At 40.7% G+C, this 20,931-nt stretch overlaps 1 protein-coding gene across 4 annotated transcripts in view; it reads left to right on the top strand.

Moving 5' to 3' along the window:
* Positions 1-20,931, top strand: part of LOC126282502 (protein transport protein Sec24C) — a 108,154-nt gene that overhangs the window by 69,188 nt on the left and 18,035 nt on the right. For all 4 annotated transcript variants that reach the window (XM_049982179.1, XM_049982188.1, XM_049982162.1 and 1 more), the window contains exons 11-12: positions 7,221-7,347; positions 20,273-20,433. In XM_049982179.1, coding sequence (XP_049838136.1) covers positions 7,221-7,347; positions 20,273-20,433 — 288 coding nt within the window. The remainder of the gene's footprint in view (positions 1-7,220; positions 7,348-20,272; positions 20,434-20,931) is intronic.

Below are 20,931 nucleotides of genomic sequence, written 5' to 3'. Positions count from 1 at the left end.
TCCCACTGTACTTCCAGCATCACATGTCGAGATTGCAGACTCCCATCACATCCCAATACTCCATGTGCCCCACCTCCCATCTGTCAAAACTGCGGAGAGTACCATTCGCCTTGCTTGCCTGACTGCAGGATTCTCCAGAAAGAAAAGAAAGTCATGGAGTACAAAATGCTGGACCGACTGACCTACTCTGAGGCTAAGAGGAAATTTGAACGCCTACATCCTGTTCGTATGACAGTCCAACATCGCTGCAACAATAGTTCTAGCCCCATCAGCTCCGCCCACCCCCAGTCACCTCTGAGAGCTAGAAGAATACACCTGCCCCATTGATGGTGGGGGGCACTTCACTCCCTGTTGCACCACCTACTTCAGGAGCAACCTCCGCCCCCCCCCCCCCCCAACTATTGGGGATATCAGTCCCCACTTCTGAGCTGGTGAAGCATAAGTAGTTTTCAGCTCCTGTCACTAGGAGGGGTTTCCTTGGGGCACTCCCTTCCCAGGTTTGTGGGAAAGATGACACCCGCCAGTGGCTGAAAAGCCCAAAAGCAGCTGGTCATAGGGCTTCACGCTCCTCCTCAGTCCCATAGAGTGAATCAGTGAAGTCCTCCCAGCCAGGGAAATCCAAGGAGCAGTGAGAGAAATCCAAAAAGACGATCCCCAAGACCAAGGGACTTGTGCTGGCACCCACACCACGCTACCTACAAGCTCTGAATCTGTAGATGAGCTGGAGAGTCTGGCGTCTACTCAGGACCTATATATTGCTGGACCCTCAGACACAATGGATATAGACTGCTCAGGTAAATAGTCGGTGGCAGCAGGTGACCCTGAGGCATAAACTGCCTCATTGAATGTTCCATACCTTCCCAGCCTCACAATGACGTCTTCCTCTAGTGGAATTGTGGCGGTTATTTCCACTGTCTGGCTGAGCTATGGCAACTGTTAAGCTTTACACCTGCTTTCTGCATTGCTCTCAAGGAAACTTGGTTCCCGACAATGCGAACCCCTGCCCTCTGCGCCTGTAAGGGATATTAAAAGAACCATAGCGGCTATAATAGTGTCAGGTGGAGTTTGTGTTTATGTCCTAACCTCAGTCTGTAGTGAACATGTGCCGCTTCAAACCCCCTGTTAAAGCTGTGGCTGTCAGAATGACGATGACACAGGAAATAACTGTCTGCAATGTATTCTTCCTCCAGATGGTGCAGTATCTCTCAATGTATTAACTGAAGTGATTGGTCAACTCCCTAAACCAGTGGTTGTCAAACTGCCGCCCGTGGGCCGCTTGTGGCCCAGATCATGTTTTCGTGCAGCCCGTGACCCTCCTCGGCTTCGCACACATAGTATTAGTTATCTACTCATCTGGTGTAGTTGTTTTGTTTACAGAAACTGCGTAGAATTGTGATTAAAGTCGGGGAAGGAATTAGGTAACTGAACGCCATCCACCACTTTCATTTAATGCGCCTCTTGTCAGTGTTCCTCAGTGCTAAAGGCATGAGTGGCCTGCTAATCAACAATGTGAGCCGTGCATCAAACGTGCCGCATGCCCACGGCCGCTTGTTTGTCGGCAGTTGGCTTGTCTCGTAGCTGCCTCATTGTTAGCTTTGTCGTATCAGTTGTGAACTAAGTTTCAGTGCCCCTGAGCGTTTGTCGCATATTAAGTGTATTTGTGCTCATATTTGGTGATATAATTATTAGTGGATTAAGTAATGTCTGACATAACCTCAAGAACAGTGATCAAGAGGAAAATATGTGGAGAGAAAAGAAGTTTCCAAGAAATATGGGAAAAGGAGTTTTGCTTTATAAGTGTACACAAAGAAGGTGCTGCTACTTGTTTAATATGTCGGGATACTATTGTGGGACTGAAGAGATACAATTTATTTTTCCACTACACAAGTAAGCACAATTCATTTACAGTAGCTTTTCCTTTGAGTTCAAATGAAAGAAAGGAAGAAATTGCTCATCTAAAATCTACCATTCATAGTCAACAAAACATTATGTTAGCAGCAGTTGGGCAAAGTGAGGCTGTCACAAGAGCATCATACCAAGTATGTAATATTCTGGCAAAAAATATGAAAGCTTTCACTGATGCTGAATTAGTGAAGCAATGTATGATGACTGTTTCTGAAACTTCGTTTCAAAATTTCTCGAACAGTAAACAAATATCAGCTGAAATAAATAAGCTCACACTTTCAGAATCTACTTGTTGACGTCGTATAGAAGATATTTAAAAATGTATATTTGAGGCAGTAATTAATAAAGTCAAACTATACAAATACTTCAGCTTGCATGTGATTCCAGTACACATTTAGTTTCCATGGCTCAGTTTTCATTATTTGTGTGTTACTGCACAAATGATGGGGTAATAGAGGAAGATTTTTTAGCAATTATAACCATGAAAGGTCACACAAAAGGATGTGATTTTGTGAGTGCAATTAAAGAATTTGTGGAAAAAAAGACTTACCTATGAGCAAATTAATATCAGTATGTACAGGTGGTGGTCTGTCAATGACGTGTGTTAACAATGGTTTGATAGCACTGACTGAGAAGGAATGGAATTTGCCAAATTTACTCTCCATTCAGTGCTTACTGCATCAAGAAAGTTCGGCATATCAAATTTCAAAAACCAAATTGAAGAATGTTATGCAAACAGTTATAAGCGTTATAAGTTTCATTCGTGCCCATGAACTAAATCACCAAAAATTTAAAGAACTTCTGCAGGAATTGCAAGCTTGTTACAGTGATGTTCTCCTACATACTGCTGTCAGATGGCTGGAACGTTTTGTCAATTTGAAATTATTTTATTTTTACAACAAAGTTGCAAAAATTATCCTGAACTTGATGATGATCAATGGTGGATACGTACAGCTTTTTCGACTGATATTATACAAAAATTCAACACACTTAACTTGGAATTGCAAGGACCAAACAAGATACTTGTGCAAATGACTAACAAAATATTTGCATTTGAAGCCAAACTGCAATTACATATAAATGAACTCAAAGTAAAAGATCTGTCTAATTTTTCAATTGTTGCTATGCTCCGATCAGGCTTAACTATCGCTGGCACTATTTACCAAAACACGAAAGAATATTTGGAAGCCTATTTGGAAGAGAGAAAAAGTAGAGTTGCAGATGTTACAAATATTCGAAGCTGTTCCATTCTCTTAGAGAACCCTTGGCATGTTGGACATGATGATCTCAAATTATTCTGCCAATTTGGATTTCCTAAAACTAATTTGCTAAGTTAAATAATCGAACTTCAGCATGACACACAACTTAAACCTCTGTTTATAGAACATCATGAAACACAACAGTACACTGAATTTTGGAAATGTGTGCTTAAGAATTGTAAAAATTAACGAGACTGTGCACAGTTCATTTTAACACTATTTCCTTCAACTTACCCTCATGAAGCTTCATTTCCAGAAATGAAGTACCTGAAAAATACATTTAGAAAATGCAATGAGGATTGCATGCAGCCCAAACAACGCAGATATCAACGACGTAGCCTAAAAAAGTTCAACATCACAAGTCACATTAATGAAAAAATTATATATTTGTATTTACATTTGTTTTGAAATTAAAATGAATAAAAACTAGATTAATTAGAGAGCTGTAGCTTTCTTATATAGCCTGTTGCATGTTTAGTGCATCTGTCCTTTTCTTACTTTTAAAATTTCTTATTTATTTGTACATATTTTGAAAGTTTGAGATTAATGTAATTACATTAAAGTTTTTGTGGCCTTTTGAATAATGTAATGTAATATTTTAATAATACATCTATCTCATCTTGCATGAAAGTACTTTAAAATAAATTTCGGGAACAAGATACACTGATCCCACATTTGATTTCAGTAGTGGCTCAAAATTACTAATGGTTCCCTTCCTTCCCTTCACTCTTCATATGCTCCTGCCTAGCTACATGAATATTGTAAGATTATGAAAGTCATGTGAATTTTATTTTCACAGAGATAATTAAACTGGAATGAATTAGTGAGATGCACTGTATGCTTTTTTCCAGTTTATTGAAATTTGATCAGCAGCATTTCATGCACTTTTCAACACTCGGAAACATGATGACAGTCATTCTGTGAAAGTCTGTGAATGGCGTATGTCATTGTTGACTCATGCTACCTCAACAATTATTCCAGCCGGTCTCAACACTCAACTCCTGTGAAGACTGGCTAAAAATGTAATTGTTGACACCGTGACACAACTACTCGTATGTCTCCTACGAATATATCCCTCATAATCTAATAGTTGTCAAACTGGCATATGGGCATCTAAAAATCTTTTTCCCTGTATTGCAGAATTTGTGTCATAAACATGGCTTATAGTTGTCAGCAACTGCACAGCTATGTTATTTGGCGAAGGAATTGCATACATCCAACAGTTGTGAGTGGTTTGTTTCTGAAAGTACTATTTCATTTCAACAGGTGCTAATGTTTACAGTTTCTGAAGAATGACAAATGATATATATCTAAATCCGGTAAAGAATAAATGGTTTGCAGCTGTCGGCTTTGCCTGTCTCCTTCATCAAATGAAAAATATACTGGAAGAATTGTAAGTAGGAGCACGTAAAGTTGTTCTATCACCTTTACAGGTGCCACTTGGTACAGGCGCAGATAGATTTGTCGTTGCGGTGGAAGGGGACGTAATAATGGAAATGTCTCCTTGTTTGTTTCTCAGTGCTGACAACAAATGGGTGCTTGTGCCTCATGCTTTGTTTATTTATTTATTTATTTATTTATTTATTTATTTATTTATCCTCCACTTCTCCTCCTAAAGCCTCGGATTAATTTCAACCACACTGATACACACATTATTTTCAATCTGTAAAGAAATATTATGAGGTAAGCAAAGGTAATGCTTCTTAGGTTGAGGGATGGTAATGTGGAAGGACAAGGGAGAGGAGGACATGGACACTTACAGGGGGAGAGCAAAATGGATAGATAAAAGGGCGAGCAGATGGTGAGTGAGGGGTAAGTCGAGATGGAGGACAGAGTGAAGGACAGAATAGACAGAATAACATAAGATTGGAATAAATACATATCTAGCCAATGCCAGGTACCTCATCTAGTGTGAAATAAAATTAAGGCTGTTGTAGTTTCAGTCAAGTGAGTTGAAGAAGAATGACTTTCAAAACATGTAGAAAACAGTTGTGATTGTGTCTCATGTTACACAAACATTTAAGTATAAGTCCATTTGCTGTTATTAACCATCTGTTCACAAAGACACCGCAGCAACATTTCGTCAGGCAATTACTGTGTTACAGTTTATGGGTCATTTGAGGGTGGCAACAATCTGAAACATTCTGCACGTAGTGGTCCAAATGGCATAGACTTTATGATGAGCGCTAGAAAGTCAGTGGTAAAAATCTTGCTTCTTTGCTATAGCTAGTCTATTGGAGGTTCATAACATGCCATTTACATGGTTTGCCTGTTAATAAAAAGATTGGAAATCTGCGGCCCAAGGTGCCACATCATATTGTTAGTTTTGGCCCAAAAAAGTTTGTTGACCACTGCACTTTTGGGTGATTTTAACGCCCATAATCTCTTGTGGGGTGGCCCTGTACTTACTGGCTGAGGCAGAGACATCGAAACTTTGTCTCAGTTCGACCTCTGCCTCTGAAATACTGGGGCTGCTACACATTTCCGTGTGGCTCATGGTAGTTACTTGGCCACTGGTTTATCAATCTGCAGCCCAGGACTTCTCCCATCTATCTACTGGAGAGCACATAATGACCTGTGTGGTAGTGACCACTTCCCCATCTTCCTGTCACTGCCCCGGTATCAGGCCCACAGATGCCTGCCCAGATGGCCTTTAAACAAGACGGACTGGGAAAGTTTCACCTCTGCTGTCATCATTGAATCTCCCCCACACGGGAACATCGATGTGATGGTTGAGCAGGTGACTACAACAATCATTTCTGTGGCAGAAAACATGATCCCTCGCTCTTTAGGGTGCCCCCGGTGAAAGGCAGTCCCTTAGTGGATGCTGGAAGTCGCTGAAGCCTTACAGAGTGTCAGTGAGCTGTACAGTGACATAAGCGGCACCCGTCCGTGGAGCACCTCATAGCCTTTACGTTCACCAACTTATCAAATGACAGAAGCAAGAGTGTTGGGAGAGATATGTCTCAACCATTGGGTGCCACACGTCACCTTCCCAAGCCTGGACAAAGATCAGACATGTTTGGGTGTCAGATCCCAACAGGTGTTCCCAGTGTTAACATAAATGGCGTGTTATCTACCGACGCAAACACGATTGCTGAGCACTATACTCAAGCTCTGTGTCAGAGAATTAACCTCCCAGCCTTTCGCACTCTCAAACAGCAGCTGGAAGGGACAGTTCTCTCGTTCACCACACACCACCACCCCATTTACAAAGTGGGAGCTCCTCAGTGCCCTTGCACATCGATGCCAACCTGCTTATTTTGGTAGCCATCAGCCAGTTCAGGAGTTGGTACATTCCTTTCAACTGTTGCCAAGCTCGGATTTCCACCATCTTGGCATATTGCATTTTGTAATGAATTTTCAACGATGGCCATTTCCTTTGACTTCATTGTGAACAGTGTTTAGCAAAGTTTGGAAGGTAGGAGACGAGATACTGGCAGAAGTAGAGCTGCGAGGACCGGGCGTGAGTCCTGCTTTGGTAGCTCATATGGTAGAGCACTTGCCCGCAAAAGGCAAACGACCCGAGTTCGAGTCTTGGTTGGGCACACAGTTTTAATCTGCCAGGAAGCTTCAGTGTTTAGCAAAATTTTGAAATTTTTTTTTTCAAAAACGGAATTTTGTTTATATTGGTATCCTTCAATTAAAGCAGTTTTATGTGCATTTTCATTAATGAAACTAATTATTCTCTGATACAGTCTATTGATACAGTCTTACAGAATGTGAAAGAATTATTTTGCACCTTAGTGTGGACTTTCTGCACACACAGACACAGACACAGACACAGACACAGAGAGAGAGAGAGAGAGAGAGAGAGAGAGAGAGAGAGAGAGAGAGAGAGAGAGAGAGAAGGGGAGGGGGTGCTACTTTTTCCTGATGCCATGGCTGGAATTCCATGTGTTTCAATCCATATTCCAGTCTAGGATTGTCCTTCGTCATTTCAAATCTATTTTTTAACCAATAAACAAGCTGTAAACAGTATCAGGGTTTTACTTATTTCACTTATAATAGAAAATGTTGGTTAATGAGGAATAGATAATATAACTTCTTTTCCAGGCTGCAGAATGTGCTGGCAAGCTTCTGGTGTTCAATTCATCACTGCCAATTGCTGAAGCCCCTGGTAAACTCAAGAACAGGGATGATAGGAAGCTGCTTGGAACTGAAAAAGAGAAAACAGTCTTGGGTATGTGTCTCTTCACATTTTGCTGCAGTAATGATAACATTGTCAGATTAGCTTTTACCACATCACATAGTCTCTGAATGCTCTAACAGTGTTTCTAAGCTACAAAAGTGTGTTTTATTAAACAATGGAAAATGTGGGATGGAATGTCAACAATTTAAGTAAAAGATAGATTGCTACTTACTGTAAAGTTGACAAGTTGCAGACAGGCACAAAATTAAAGATTTCGGCCACAGACTTCATCAAGAAAAGAAACATATGCATACACACATCAATTCGCACAACAAAGCACACCTCCCACACACATGACCACCGTCTCTGGCAGGTCAGACCAGTTGAATTTTGGTCCGATCTGCCAGAGATGGTGGTCATGTGTGCATGATATGTGTTTGCTTGCTTTTTGCATGTGATCTGCATTTTCCAAATGTTTTTGAGTAAAAGTGCTCAGATATATTTAGCACTGCTGTTGCAGATGTTCTTGGAAAAATCGTAGTTTTCACAGAAGAAATTTGCAAATGAGAAAGGAAGTCTTGAATGGTAGTATGGAAGGCTGCTACCAGAAATGAAGACACTACTAGAGGGTTAGATACATAAACTTGGCTGTTAAATCAGCTGAAGTGCAGAGACAGCAGAGTACAGATAAATAGGTCTTCTAAGTAGTTTGGCTCTTTAGACTAAATCTGGTATGTTTCACAACGTTGCATTGTGAAGCAAGAAACAAAGGTAGTGTCAATAATTGGTCACTAAATGAATGAGAAATTACATGTATTTTTGGGTAATTACTGCAGTAAAAGAAGTTAACTTTCCAGGTTGGCTAATGCAAGCACTTAAGTTTCAGCTGCTCCATTTTCTTTACATTTCCAAATGCTATTAACAATAAAATCCATGTACTGCCAAAGTACACAATGTATCTCAAAAAAATTGCCGCTTTGCAGTTTGTAAGGTTTCTAATTAAGATATCTGTATGATGCAAAAATTGGCAATTGACTGTAAATAATAAAAAGTGAGGTCACCCACACAAGTGCTACAAGGCGTCCATTAAACTTCAGTCACATGATAAATCGATCAAATCTAAAGGCCATAAATTCAATTACAATTACAGACAACTTAAATTGGAAAGAACACAGAAAATGTTGTGGGAAAGGTGAACCAAAGACTGCATTTTATTGACAGAACACTTGGATGCATCAGGTCTAGTAAAGAGACTGCCCACACTACAGTTGTCCATCCTCTTTTGGAGTACTGCTGCATGGTGTGGGACCCTTACCAGGTAGGATTAATGGAGTACATCAAGAAACTTCAGAGAAGGGCAGCAGTCTTGTACTATCAAGAAATAGGGGAGAGAGTGTCACAGACATGATAGGGGATTTGGTGTGGAAATCGTTGAAGCAAAGCCATTTTTCACTGGGGCAGGATCGTCTCATGAAATTCCAATCACCAACTTTTACCTCAGAGTGTAAAAATATTTTGTTCTTGTCAACCTATGCAGGGATAAATGACCGTCATAATAAAATAAGGGCAATTAGAGCTTGCACTGCTAGCTATATGTGTTCATTTTTTGCCCGTGCTGTTAGAGAGTGAAATAATAGAAAATTAGTGTGAAGGTGGTTCAATGAACGCTCTGCTAGGCACTTAAGTATGACTTGCAGAGTAGCCATGTAGATGTAGATGTAATGCTTTTGAGATCTACACATTTTACATGTGCACACAACATTATAAATTTTGAAAGTGCATGGCTAGGATGAAATGTGTTAGAGCTGCTCAAACGATTATATCAACAAGCTTTACAAGAAAGACCAAAAACCATCTAGTCATTTTTAAATTTAAAAAAAAAAATGTGAAAGAAAATGAAACTGATATTGGCTGTTTGCCATAATATTGCTTAAGTATGCAGCGCAAAAACCTGTTGAACAGGAATTTGACATAATGTGTCCACAAGTAGTGAAGGGTAGACATGTCGCATATGGCAAGTCAATGTAGTGTGCACAGCATTGCCAACTAATGAGGAGAAAGTAATCATGATCAAGCAGAAACATTGCAACAGGATGTGTTTGAAATTTTAATATTTTTTACTTGGATTGAATTTTTCTTTTATTGTGTTTTTGGACCATTACATTTTATTTAAAAGTGACAAAATATTTTGTCTGCTGCCACAAGACACAGAATACTCTACTGGGTCATGAAGATGGGACTTCTTTGCAATGTTTATCCTCTTCAGGACAGTGAAGAGTTGTTAACAACCACCTGTTGACTCAAATGTAAACATGATGTTGGCTACATTTTTATAAAGTGTAGGAAACACTTCTACATATACATAATAAATTAATAGCACTAACATTCCTATCCTTGTGTAGTGTGAAATTTTGTAAATTTTATCACTTCTAATTGTATTTCTGAAGGTACAGTATCTGGTGCAATTGAAAATGGAATGCTAAAATTTTCAATTCATTTTCTGGGCTACTGAGGTGCTGAAAAACTCCTGAAATTGGACAATATTTTACTGATAACTCAAGAAAAGTGTCTGGTGGTAATTCTAAGATGAAAGATAATCCAAAAAGTTTGGTTCCCTGTACCAAGATCCCTTTCAAATAGACAGAATTTGTCCATTTTCTTGGAAAAGCAAACCTAAAATTGGAAATGGCGTGTCAGTTGTTGGAATGGTGTGTGTTACTCCATAGCTTGCTCTCAGTGCCATATCTGTTGAACGTTCTTCCACATCAGTGAAGTAAAATTAGATGCTTGAAACTCATCTGATGAAATTTAAACATATGAAGAATATACAGAAGCTCTATGTATGATTTCTGCCTCAAATTTACTGTTGTACTTTACCCTTCAGTGTGGCAATGAGTTGCTGTCTTGCATCATACAGCTGTATTGTTAAGATACATTCAGTGACATTGCATACTGTAGTTCTTCAGTGTATCAAATATATCCTACAAGGGTCTGAGGCAACTTTTTTTTCAACAGATAAGAATTGTTCTTTCCGATACGGTGAAACTGGCGACAGGCCACTACTTCTAGATGATGTCAGTGCTAGTATCTTCACTATGAATTGCAAGACATTTATAACGTAAGAGGTGATGAGTGCTGAAGTATTAAAGTGGTGTGTATGCAACACAAAAACGCTGGAAGGGGATGATACTATCTGAATTCCACTTGGTCATTTGATTAGTGAAAAACTCGCTGATGAGTGTTATACTGTTAAAGGTGATACACCCACACATCCTTCTATCCTCTGAGTCATCTTACTCGGACTCTTACAGCTAAATGCAGAAAATGAATCACATTGAGATTTTCCAGTTAACAGTATTATTCTGTTACATTGAGAGTATCATGTATAATCATGTGTCAATTAAACATTTGTTGTCGGTACACATAATCATAAAGAAGGACCATGATTGTGCATGAAAATAATTCTTTAGTTTATACCTTGCGGAATGTTTCCAAGGAAAGGCATTGTATTTCATTTTATAATGACCATGTTTGAAACCAGCTACAAAATGTTGTTTGTAGTGTATTTGTAGATTCAGAGGAGCCACTATAAAATGGCACATTTGGTGTGAGGTATAGAATTAAGTATGATGGATGCTTCACAAACTAGAAATATACACGTCAGCAAATAGAAATACTTAATTGGTAATTAAATCCTTGTACAAGTCCCTTAGTACCAATTTGTAGCAGTGTTACTAAATAATAATTACTGACATAATTAATTTAATGGAGATTTTAGTATAAGCAGCATTACTTTTCCTCTGTGTGCATATTTTGTAAATGAGCTGTTCATTCAGATCCAAGTCATTGGAGCCATTTACTTATATTTATTAGTTAATGTATGAGGACCATTCAAATTGAAACTGTCCTTTGTGTTGTGCTGTGGGAAGAGATGGTAGCAATGAAGTGCACTAGAAATGACTAAATGGGGATGCAATATAGAATTAAGTGTGATGGATGCTTCACAAACTAGAAATCCACATGTCAGCCTATGAGTGACGAAGCAACCGTTGGTTGCGAAAGCTTGAATTTTGTGTGTGTGTGTTTGTTTGTGTTTGTTTGTGTATCTATCGACCTGCCAGCGCTTTTGTTTGGTAAGTCACATCAATTTTGTTTTTAGATATATTTATCCCACGTGGACTGTTTCGCTATATAGAAAGAAACTTCCACATGGGAAAAATATATTAAAAACAAAGATTCCAAGACTTACCAAGCGCCGGTAGATAGGCACAAAGAATAAAACACACACAGAATTTCAAGCTTTCGCAACCGGCAGCTGCTTTGTCAGGAAAGAGGGAAGGAAAAGGAAAGATGAAAGGATGTGGGTTTTAAGGGAGAGGGTAAGGAGTCATTCCAATCCCGGGAGCGGAAAGACTTACCTTAGGGGGAACACACACACACACACACACACACACACACACACACACACACACACACACACACACACATTTTCAGGTGGAAAGGGTAATATGAGGTTAAAGTGAAAATAAATAGAAATTTATATAGGGAGAGATAAAGGTGTGAAAAAGTCGAAAAAGTGTTTGTTTGAGATGAGCTATGTTGATCCTGTGCTGAACTTAGGTTGGTGAACAACAATGGGTGCAAAGGTTAGGTAGTTGTGTTGTCTCCAAACAACGTTAAAGGGTGAGGAAATTCAGGAATATTTTGAGAAAAATTTCTCGAATAAGTTTCGAAAGAAAAAAAGAAAAAATTTTTCGAAAAAAGTTTCAAAAAAAATTTCCCAAAAAAATAAAATTCCGGAAAAAATTTTCGAATAAAATCTTGAAAAATATGCGTGTAAATGTATTCAAAGGACTGGTTGTGTACTGGCAGGTTATGAGAATGAGGCTAACAATTGTTTGATGAAGAAATAATAACGTTTAAACCTGTGGGAAGCTGCTAAAAAATGATCGGTTATGTGGGAAAAACGGGAATGGAAATAAAACGAAAGTTGTTGGAAATAGCTGAGACGGTTGTTTAATGGGTGAAACGAACTGAAGCTGTGAAATAGTATTCACGAGTTTACACGAAATGTTTGTAAACTTGGAACAGTGGATTTTATAGCAGCGGTTATGTTGAAGGCGTTAAAAATTTTTAGGTTATAGTTTGGAAGTAAATTACGTATTATTGAGTATAATTAGGCAGGATAAAATGTACGGTAGACTAAGGAAAAAGGGAAGATGAATACAAAGTGGAACTACTTGTACAAAGAAAAAGAGAAAGTAAGATGATGGAGAAGATTTCGAAATGCAACAGAGACAATAACAAATGTAATTGTTGGGTTCAAATTAATGATGATGTAAATAAAATAGAAAGGTACTTCCACATGGGAAAAATATATTAAAAACAAAGATTCCAAGACTTTCCAAGACTTACCAAGCGGGAAAGTGCCGGTAGATAGGCACAAAGAATAAAACACACAAACACACACAAAGAATTTCAAGCATTCGCAACCGGCGGCTGCTTCGTCAGGAAAGAGGGAAGGAAAAGGAAAAGGAAAGATGAAAGGATGTAGGTTTTAAGGGAGAGGGTAAGGAGTCATTCCAATCCCGGGAGCGGAAAGACTTAACTTAGGAGGAAAAAAGGATAGGTATATACGCGCGTGCGCACATATCTATCCATCTATCCATCTATCCATCTATCCATCTATCCATCTATCCATCTATCCATCTATCCATCTATCCATCTATCCATCTATCCATCTATCCATCTATCCATCTATCCATCTATCCATCTATCCATCTATCCATCCATCCATCCATCTTTAAAGGCGAAGAGTAAGGGCAGGGATGTAAGTCAAGGCGGAAGTGTGGAGGCAAAGATGTTGCTGAAAGACAGGTGACGTATGAGTGGCGGCAACTTGAAATTAGCGGAGATTGAGGCTTGGTGGATAACGAGAAGAGAGGATATATTGAAGGGCAAGTTCCCATCTCCGGAGTTCGGATAGATTAGTGTTGGTGGGAAGTATCCAGATAACTCTGACGGTGTAATACTGTGCCAAGATGGGCTGGCCGTGCACCAAGGCATGTTTAGCCACAGGGTGATCCTCATTACCGACAAACACTATCTGCCTGTGTCCATTCATGCGAATGGACAGTTTGTTGCTGGTCATTCCCACATAGAAAGCATCACAGTGTAGGCAGGTCAGTTGGTAAATGACGTGGGTGCTTTCACACGTGGCTCTGCCTTTGATCGTGTACACCTTCCAGGTTACAGGACTGGAGTAGGTGGTGGTGGGAGGGTGCATAGGACAGGTTTTACACCAGGGGCAGTTGCAAGGGTAGGAGCCAGAGGGTAGGGAAGGTGGTTTGGGGATTTCATAGGGATGAACCAAGAGGTTACAAAGGTTAGGTGGACGGCGGAAAGACATTCTTGGTGGAGTGGGGAGGATTTCATGAAGGATGGATCTCATTTCGGGGCTGGATTTTAGGAAGTCGTATCCCTGCTGGAGAGCCACATTCAGAGTCTGATCCAGTCCTGGGAAGTATCCTGTCACAAGTGGGGCACTTTTGGGGTTCTTCTGTGAGACGTTCTGGGTTTGAGGGGATGAGGAAGTGGCTCTGGTTATCTGCTTCTGTACCAGGTCGAGAGGGTAGTTGCGGGATGCGAAAGCTGTTTTCAGGTTGTTGGTGTAATGGTCCAGGGATTCAGGACTGGAGCAGATTCGTTTGCCAAGAAGGCCTAGGCTTTAGGGAAGGGAAGTTTGATATGGAATGGGTGGCAGCTGTCATAATGGAGGTACTGTTGCTTGTTGGTGGGTTTGATGTGGACGGATGTGTGAAGCTGGCCATTGGACAGATGGAGGTCATTGTCAAGGAAAGTGGCATGGGATTTGGAGAAGGACCAGGTGAATCTGATGGAACCAAAGGAGTTGAGGTTGGAGAGGAAATTCTGGAGTTGTTCTTCACTGTGAGTCCAGATCATGAAGATGTCATCAATAAATCTGTACCAAACTTTGGGTTGGCAGGCTTGGGTAACCAAGAAGGCTTCCCCTAAGCAACCCATAAATAGGTTGGCATACGAGGTGGCCATCCTGGTACCCATGGCTGTTCCCTTTAATTGTTGGTATGTCTGGCCTTCAAAAGTGAAGAAGTTGTGGGTCAGGATGAAGCTGGCTAAGGTGATGAGGAAAGAGGTTTTAGATAGGATGGCAGGTGATCGGCGTGAAAGGAAATGCTCCATTGCAGCGAGCCCTGGTTTCTATTTTATTTACATCATCATTAATTAGAACCCAGCGATTAAGTTTGTTATTGTCTCTGTTGCATTTCGAAATCTTCTCTATCATCTTACTTTCTCTTTCTGTTTGTACAAGTAGTTTCACTTTATATTCATCTTCCCTTTTTCCGTAATCTACCATACATTTTATCCTGCCTAATTATACTCAATAATACGTAATTTACCTCCAAACCATAACCTAAAAATTTTTAACGCTTTCAACATAACCGTTGCTATAAAATCCACTGTTCCAAGTTTACAAACATTTCATGTAAACTCGTGAATACTGTTTCACAGCTTCAGTTCCTTTCACCCATTAAACAACCATCTCAGCTATTTCCAACAACTTTCGTTTTATTTCCATTTCCATTTTTCCCACATAACCGATCATTTTTTAGCAGCTTCCCACAGGTTTAAACGTTATTATTTCTTCATCAAACAATTGTTAGCCTCATTCTCATAACCTGCCAGTACACAACCAGTCCTTTGAATACATTTACACGCATATTTTTCAAGATTTTATTCGAAATTTTTTTTCGAAATTTTATTTTTTTGGGAAATTTTTTCGAAACTTTTTCGAAAATTTTTTTCTTTTTGTCTTTCGAAACTTATTCGAGAAATTTTTCTCAAAATATTCCTGAATTTCCCCACCCTTTAACGTTGTTTGGAGACAACACAACTACCTAACCTTTGCACCCATTGTTGTTCACCAACCTAAGTTCAGCACAGGATCAACATAGCTCATCTCAAACCAACACTTTTTCGAATTTTTTCACACCTTTATCTCTCCCTATATAAATTTCTATTTATTTTGACTTTAACCTCATATTACCCTTTCCACCTTCTAATACCATGTCAACCTCACAACATACCTACAACGACCCCATTAAATTTTATTTACATTCCCTCCGCAAACATGCCTTCACCCTAGCCAGATTACACTCCCATATTTTATTTACTCACTCTTCTCTGACATTTGGCATTACCCCCAAAGGCCTCACACTTAAAGTTCCCATCTCTGGCTTCAATCCTTCTTTCCATCAGTTCTTATACCAGTTCCAAACAGCACAATCCATAGCCCTCACCCGCCTAATCCTTCACCTATACATCGACTCGGCCAATGAACACACCCGTCAACTCCTATCCCAAATCAAAGTCCTCAATCTTTCCTCTCCCACATCCACACCGGCTGTTCATAGCATCCTCCTACAGGCCAACAGCAGATTAGAACAGCATGCCACCCTACACCTCAAAAAACTATCCAATCTCCTGGTTTCCCACCTCCGGAAAGGCAACTCACTCACCCTCCACAACCTTTCCAACAAACCTCAACCTCCTCTTATTGCACACAGAACCAGTCTCTCCCATCTACTCAATCTCCCACTTCTAGCTCCACTGCCCCCAACACCTCAAAATTCTAGTCAACACAATCTGGAACCACAGCACCCCAATTCAGTAGTTAACCTTTCCTCCGAACCTCTCTCCCAATCCGAAACCTCTGTCCTATCCAAAGGCCTCACCTTCAACCCCACTCCCAGGTTCAACCGAACTGCCCTTGTCAAAGATTCACTGTCCTAAACTCGTAGTCTCTGCTGGAAATATCACTTTGCCACGAAGAAAAATAATCCTGATCCCACTCCTGATGATCCAACTCCCCAAGACACTATCCAAATTGAACCCTGCCTGCAACAGTTCCGTCCTCCGTCACAGTGGGACCCACCTCCTCTTCCTCAAAATCACCCTCTCCAAACCTTCCAGGAATTTATCACTTCCAGCCTTGCCTCTCAATCTTTCTTGAAAAACCTTAATCCTACTCCCAACATCACCACAGCCGAAGCCCAGGCTATCCGTGATCTGAAAGCTGACCGATTCATCATCATTCTTCCGGCTGACAAGGGTTCCACGACCGTGGTACTTGATCGTCGGGAGTATGGGGCTGAGGGACTGCGTCAGCTTTCAGACAACTCTACATACAAAGTTTGCCAAGGTAATCCCACTCCTGATGTCCAGGCGGAGCTTCAAGGAATCCACAGAACCTTAGGCCCCCTACAAAACCTTTCACCTGACTCCATCAAACTCCTGACCCCACCGACACCTCTCACTCCTACCTTCTACCTACTTCCTAAAATTCACAAACCCAAACATCCTGGCCGCCCCATTGTAGCTGGTTACAAACCCCCAAAGAACGTATCTCTGCCTACGTAGATCAACACCTTCAACCCATTACATGCAGTCATCCATCCTTCATCAAAGACACCAACCACTTTCTCGAACGCCTGGAATCCGTACCCAGTCTGTTACCCCCGGAAACCATCCTTGTAATCATTGATGCCACTTCCCTATACACAAATATCCCGCACGTCCAGGGCCTCGCTGCAATGGAGCACTTCCTTTCACGCCGATCACCTGCCATCCTATCTGAAACCTCTTTCCTCATCACCTTAGCCAGCTTCATCCTGACCCACAACTTCTTCACTTTTGAAGGCCAGACATACCAACAATTAAAGGGAACAGCCATGGGTACCAGGATGGCCACCTCGTATGCCAACCTATTTATGGGTTGCTTAGGGGAAGCCTTCTTGGTTACCCAAGCCTGCCAACCCAAAGTTTGGTACAGATTTATTGATGACATCTTCATGATCTGGACTCACAGTGAAGAACAACTCCAGAATTTCCTCTCCAACCTCAACTCCTTTGGTTCCATCAGATTCACCTGGTCCTACTCCAAATCCCATGCCACTTTCCTTGACAATGACCTCCATCTGTCCAATGGCCAGCTTCACACATCCGTCCACATCAAACCCACCAACAAGCAACAGTACCTCCATTATGACAGCTGCCACCCATTCCATATCAAACTTCCCTTCCCTAAAGCCTAGGCCTTCTTGGCAAACGAATCTGCTCCAGTCCTGAATCCCTGGACCATTACACCAACAACCTGAAAACAGCTTTCGCATCCCGCAACTACCCTCCCGACCTGGTACAGAAGCAGATAACCAGAGCCACTTCCTCATCCCCTCAAACCCAGAACGTCTCACAGAAGAACCCCAGAAGTGCCCCACTTGTGACAGGATACTTCCCGGGACTGGATCAGACTCTGAATGTGGCTCTCCAGCAGGGATACGACTTCCTAAAACCAGCCCCGAAATGAGATCCGTCCTTCATGAAATCCTCCCCACTCCACCAAGAGTGTCTTTCCGCCGTCCACCTAACCTTCGTAACCTCTTGGTTCATCCCTATGAAATCCCCAAACCACCTTCCCTACCCTTGCAACCGCCCCTGGTGTAAAACTTGTCCTATGCACCCTCCCACCACCTCCTACTCCAGTCCTGTAACCCGGAAGGTGTACACGATCAAAGGCAGAGCCACGTGTGAAAGCACCCACGTCATTTACCAACTGACCTGCCTACACTGTGATGCTTTCTATGTGGGAATGACCAGCAACAAACTGTCCATTCGCATGAATGGACACAGGCAGATAGTGTTTGTCGGTAATGAGGATTACCCTGTGGCTAAACATGCTTTGGTGCACGGCCAGCACATCTTGGCACAGTATTACACCGTCAGAGTTATCTGGATACTTCCCACCAATACCAACCTATCCGAACTCCGGAGATGGGAACTTGCCCTTCAATATATCCTCTCTTCTCGTTATGCACCATGCGCAATCTCCGCTAATTTCAAGTTGCCGCCACTCATACCTCACCTGTCTTTCAACAACATCTTTGCCTTTAAATATGTCTGCTTGTGTCTATGTATGTATGTATGTAAAAACAAAGCGCCGACAGACAGGCACATGAACAAAACACACACACAGAATTACGAGCTTTCGCAACTGGCAGTTGCTTCGTCAGGAAAGAGGGAAGGAGAGGGAAAAATGAAAGGATGTGGGTTTTAAGGGAGAGGGTAAGGAGTCATTCCAATCCCGGGAGCGGAAAGACTTCCCTTAGGGGGGAAAAAAAGGACAGGTGTACACTCGCGTGTATGTGCGGATGGATATGTGTGTGTGTGTGTGTGTGTGTGTGTGTGTGTGTGTGTGTGTGTGTGTGTGTGTGGTGTGGGGGGTATATACTCGCGCGCGCGGGAGTGTATACCTATCCTTTTTTCCCCCCTAAGGAAAGTCTTTCCGCTCCCGGGATTGGAATGACTCCTTACCCTCTCCCTTAAAACCCACATCCTCTCATCTTTCCTTTTCCTTCCCTCTTTCCTGACGAAGCAGCCGCCGGTTGTGAAAGCTCGAAATTCTGTGTGTGTGTGTGTGTGTGTGTTTGTGTGTTTTATTGATTGTGCGTATCTACCGGCGCTTTCCCGCTTGGTAAGTCTTGGAATCTTTGTTTTTTATTTATATATATATATTTGCATTATCCCACTATGGCAGTTACCTCATAAGTCATAGCCAGAAATGAGTGGGATGTACATGTCTGTGCTGTACATCACATTATTATTAGTTTTCTTGTGAAGCGATGTGTTGGCACTTCAGATATTTTGTAAGACGGTGAGCAAAGTTTGCAAATACTACACTGTCGAGGATGGAAGTGCTTGACTGGGCCAAAGTATTTTTGTGTGTTTATCCTTGAAAACAAACTCCCTAACAGTGACTGGGATCAAGCCACTAGTGACAGCATTGCTGTCATTGGCAACATTGTGGAAGTTGGTGCAGGCTTCACTGTTCACATCTAATCAGAGGAGGAAAAAAAAAAAAAAAAATTGGGTATTTCAGTGACTGTGGAGTCAGTTCCATTTCTAATGAATGTGGCACAGAGAATTTTTTTCTTGCAGATCTGTCAATTTGAGTCAAGCTGAGACTGATGATGAATTGTTATGTGGAATGAATTGTGTATCTGACTATATATGTTGGGAACAAGTCGATGAGTATGCAGTCGAAGAATTTCTCTTAGTACAGAAAATTCTAACAACTAGACTTTTGGGTTCAAGAAGCATACTATTCATTTATTTTGTTTCTCTGCAGGTAACAGTGACTGCTGCATACCACTGCAAATTGTTGCTTTCATGAAAGCTTCCTATTGCAGGAAATTATGCAAGCAACGTACTGAGTGTGTCAAAAAGAATAATCAGATTTTAAAAAATCATAACTATTTTGTTATTTGTGACATGTGCGTGAACAGCGTAATGTTGGAAAGAGCAAACTCTTTTTGAATTTCCCGTTCAACAAAAAACAAAATTCATTGTATAGGTTTGTTAGTTTCAGAAATATAGACATACCAAATTGGATGATTCTTTTTGGTACACCCTGTAGTTCTAACATTGTTTTTCAGCATGACTATTCATGAGTGAATACAGCAGCCTTAATCAGCTATAAATTCCATGACATTCACTTGACATGTCTTTAACAACTTGCTGAAGTCCTAATTCATCCTCATGTGACTCCTCCTCAATACATTCTCTGTTGGAGGCAATAACCAATTAAACATTCAGCAACAACATAGTGGTCCAGCAGAATGTGCTTATTTGAAGTAATGTGCCTCTTTTTCTGATGAAGACATTATCTAGCAGTCTGTCTAGTAGAAAAGTGCATTTATGGTGGTGAAGTAAACTATGTAGGAAGGTAATATACTGCTTTTGAAATTCTACCTATGACCAGAGAAGTGAAGGAAAAAATTCAATTCTAAATTTGAATGAAGGCTTGTAACTACATGCTGCAGTTCTGTTAAAGTAGTTTGGATAGGTACAGTGTAATTTGAAGTGTGGTATTGTCTTTCAGCTCCACAAATAACTTTCTACAACAACTTGGGCCAGGAGTGTGTGGGAGCGGGCTGCAGTGTGGATCTTTTCATATTCAACAATTCTTATATCGATCTTGCCACCATTGGACAAGTCTGCAGGCTGAGTGGTGGAGAGATATTCAAATATACATATTTCCAGGTAAGAAGCAGTATTGTACGCTGAGAGAATGACGTATCTGTGAAGTTTAATACTGTCACCATAACAGAGTATTAAAGACCGTTTAGATTTTTACTTAACATTGACAATAAAACAAAAGCTAATTGACTGATAAGTGATAGCAGTTACAGTAGCGGTGTTTTCAAATTTAGATGCATATTAAAATTGATTTTTTCCCCACACATTTCAAAAAGACTGATTATTTATTTATCATGTCCAGTTTCCCCTTAAATCAGGAAAATGTGAAAATTAAGAGAATAATAATTGTTATTGATATTGCTATATGATAAAATGAGCAGTGTGTGAATGTTTTGTGCAGAGACAGAACGAAAGTGTAACAAATCGCTAACTGTAATTATGTATTTAAAAGCCCACACACCATAAATCTACCATTGGGCTTCATCTTCAACTGTCTTCAGTGTTTGTCCACAAAGTATGTATTCACCAACCATGTGTACACTACACTTTCCTTAGTATCTC

Source organism: Schistocerca gregaria, chromosome 1, assembly GCF_023897955.1.
Source record: "Schistocerca gregaria isolate iqSchGreg1 chromosome 1, iqSchGreg1.2, whole genome shotgun sequence".
Classification (NCBI taxonomy): domain Eukaryota; kingdom Metazoa; phylum Arthropoda; class Insecta; order Orthoptera; family Acrididae; genus Schistocerca; species Schistocerca gregaria.
The sequence above is the reverse complement of the archived record's forward strand: the minus strand, read 5'-3'. Positions and strand labels throughout refer to the sequence as shown.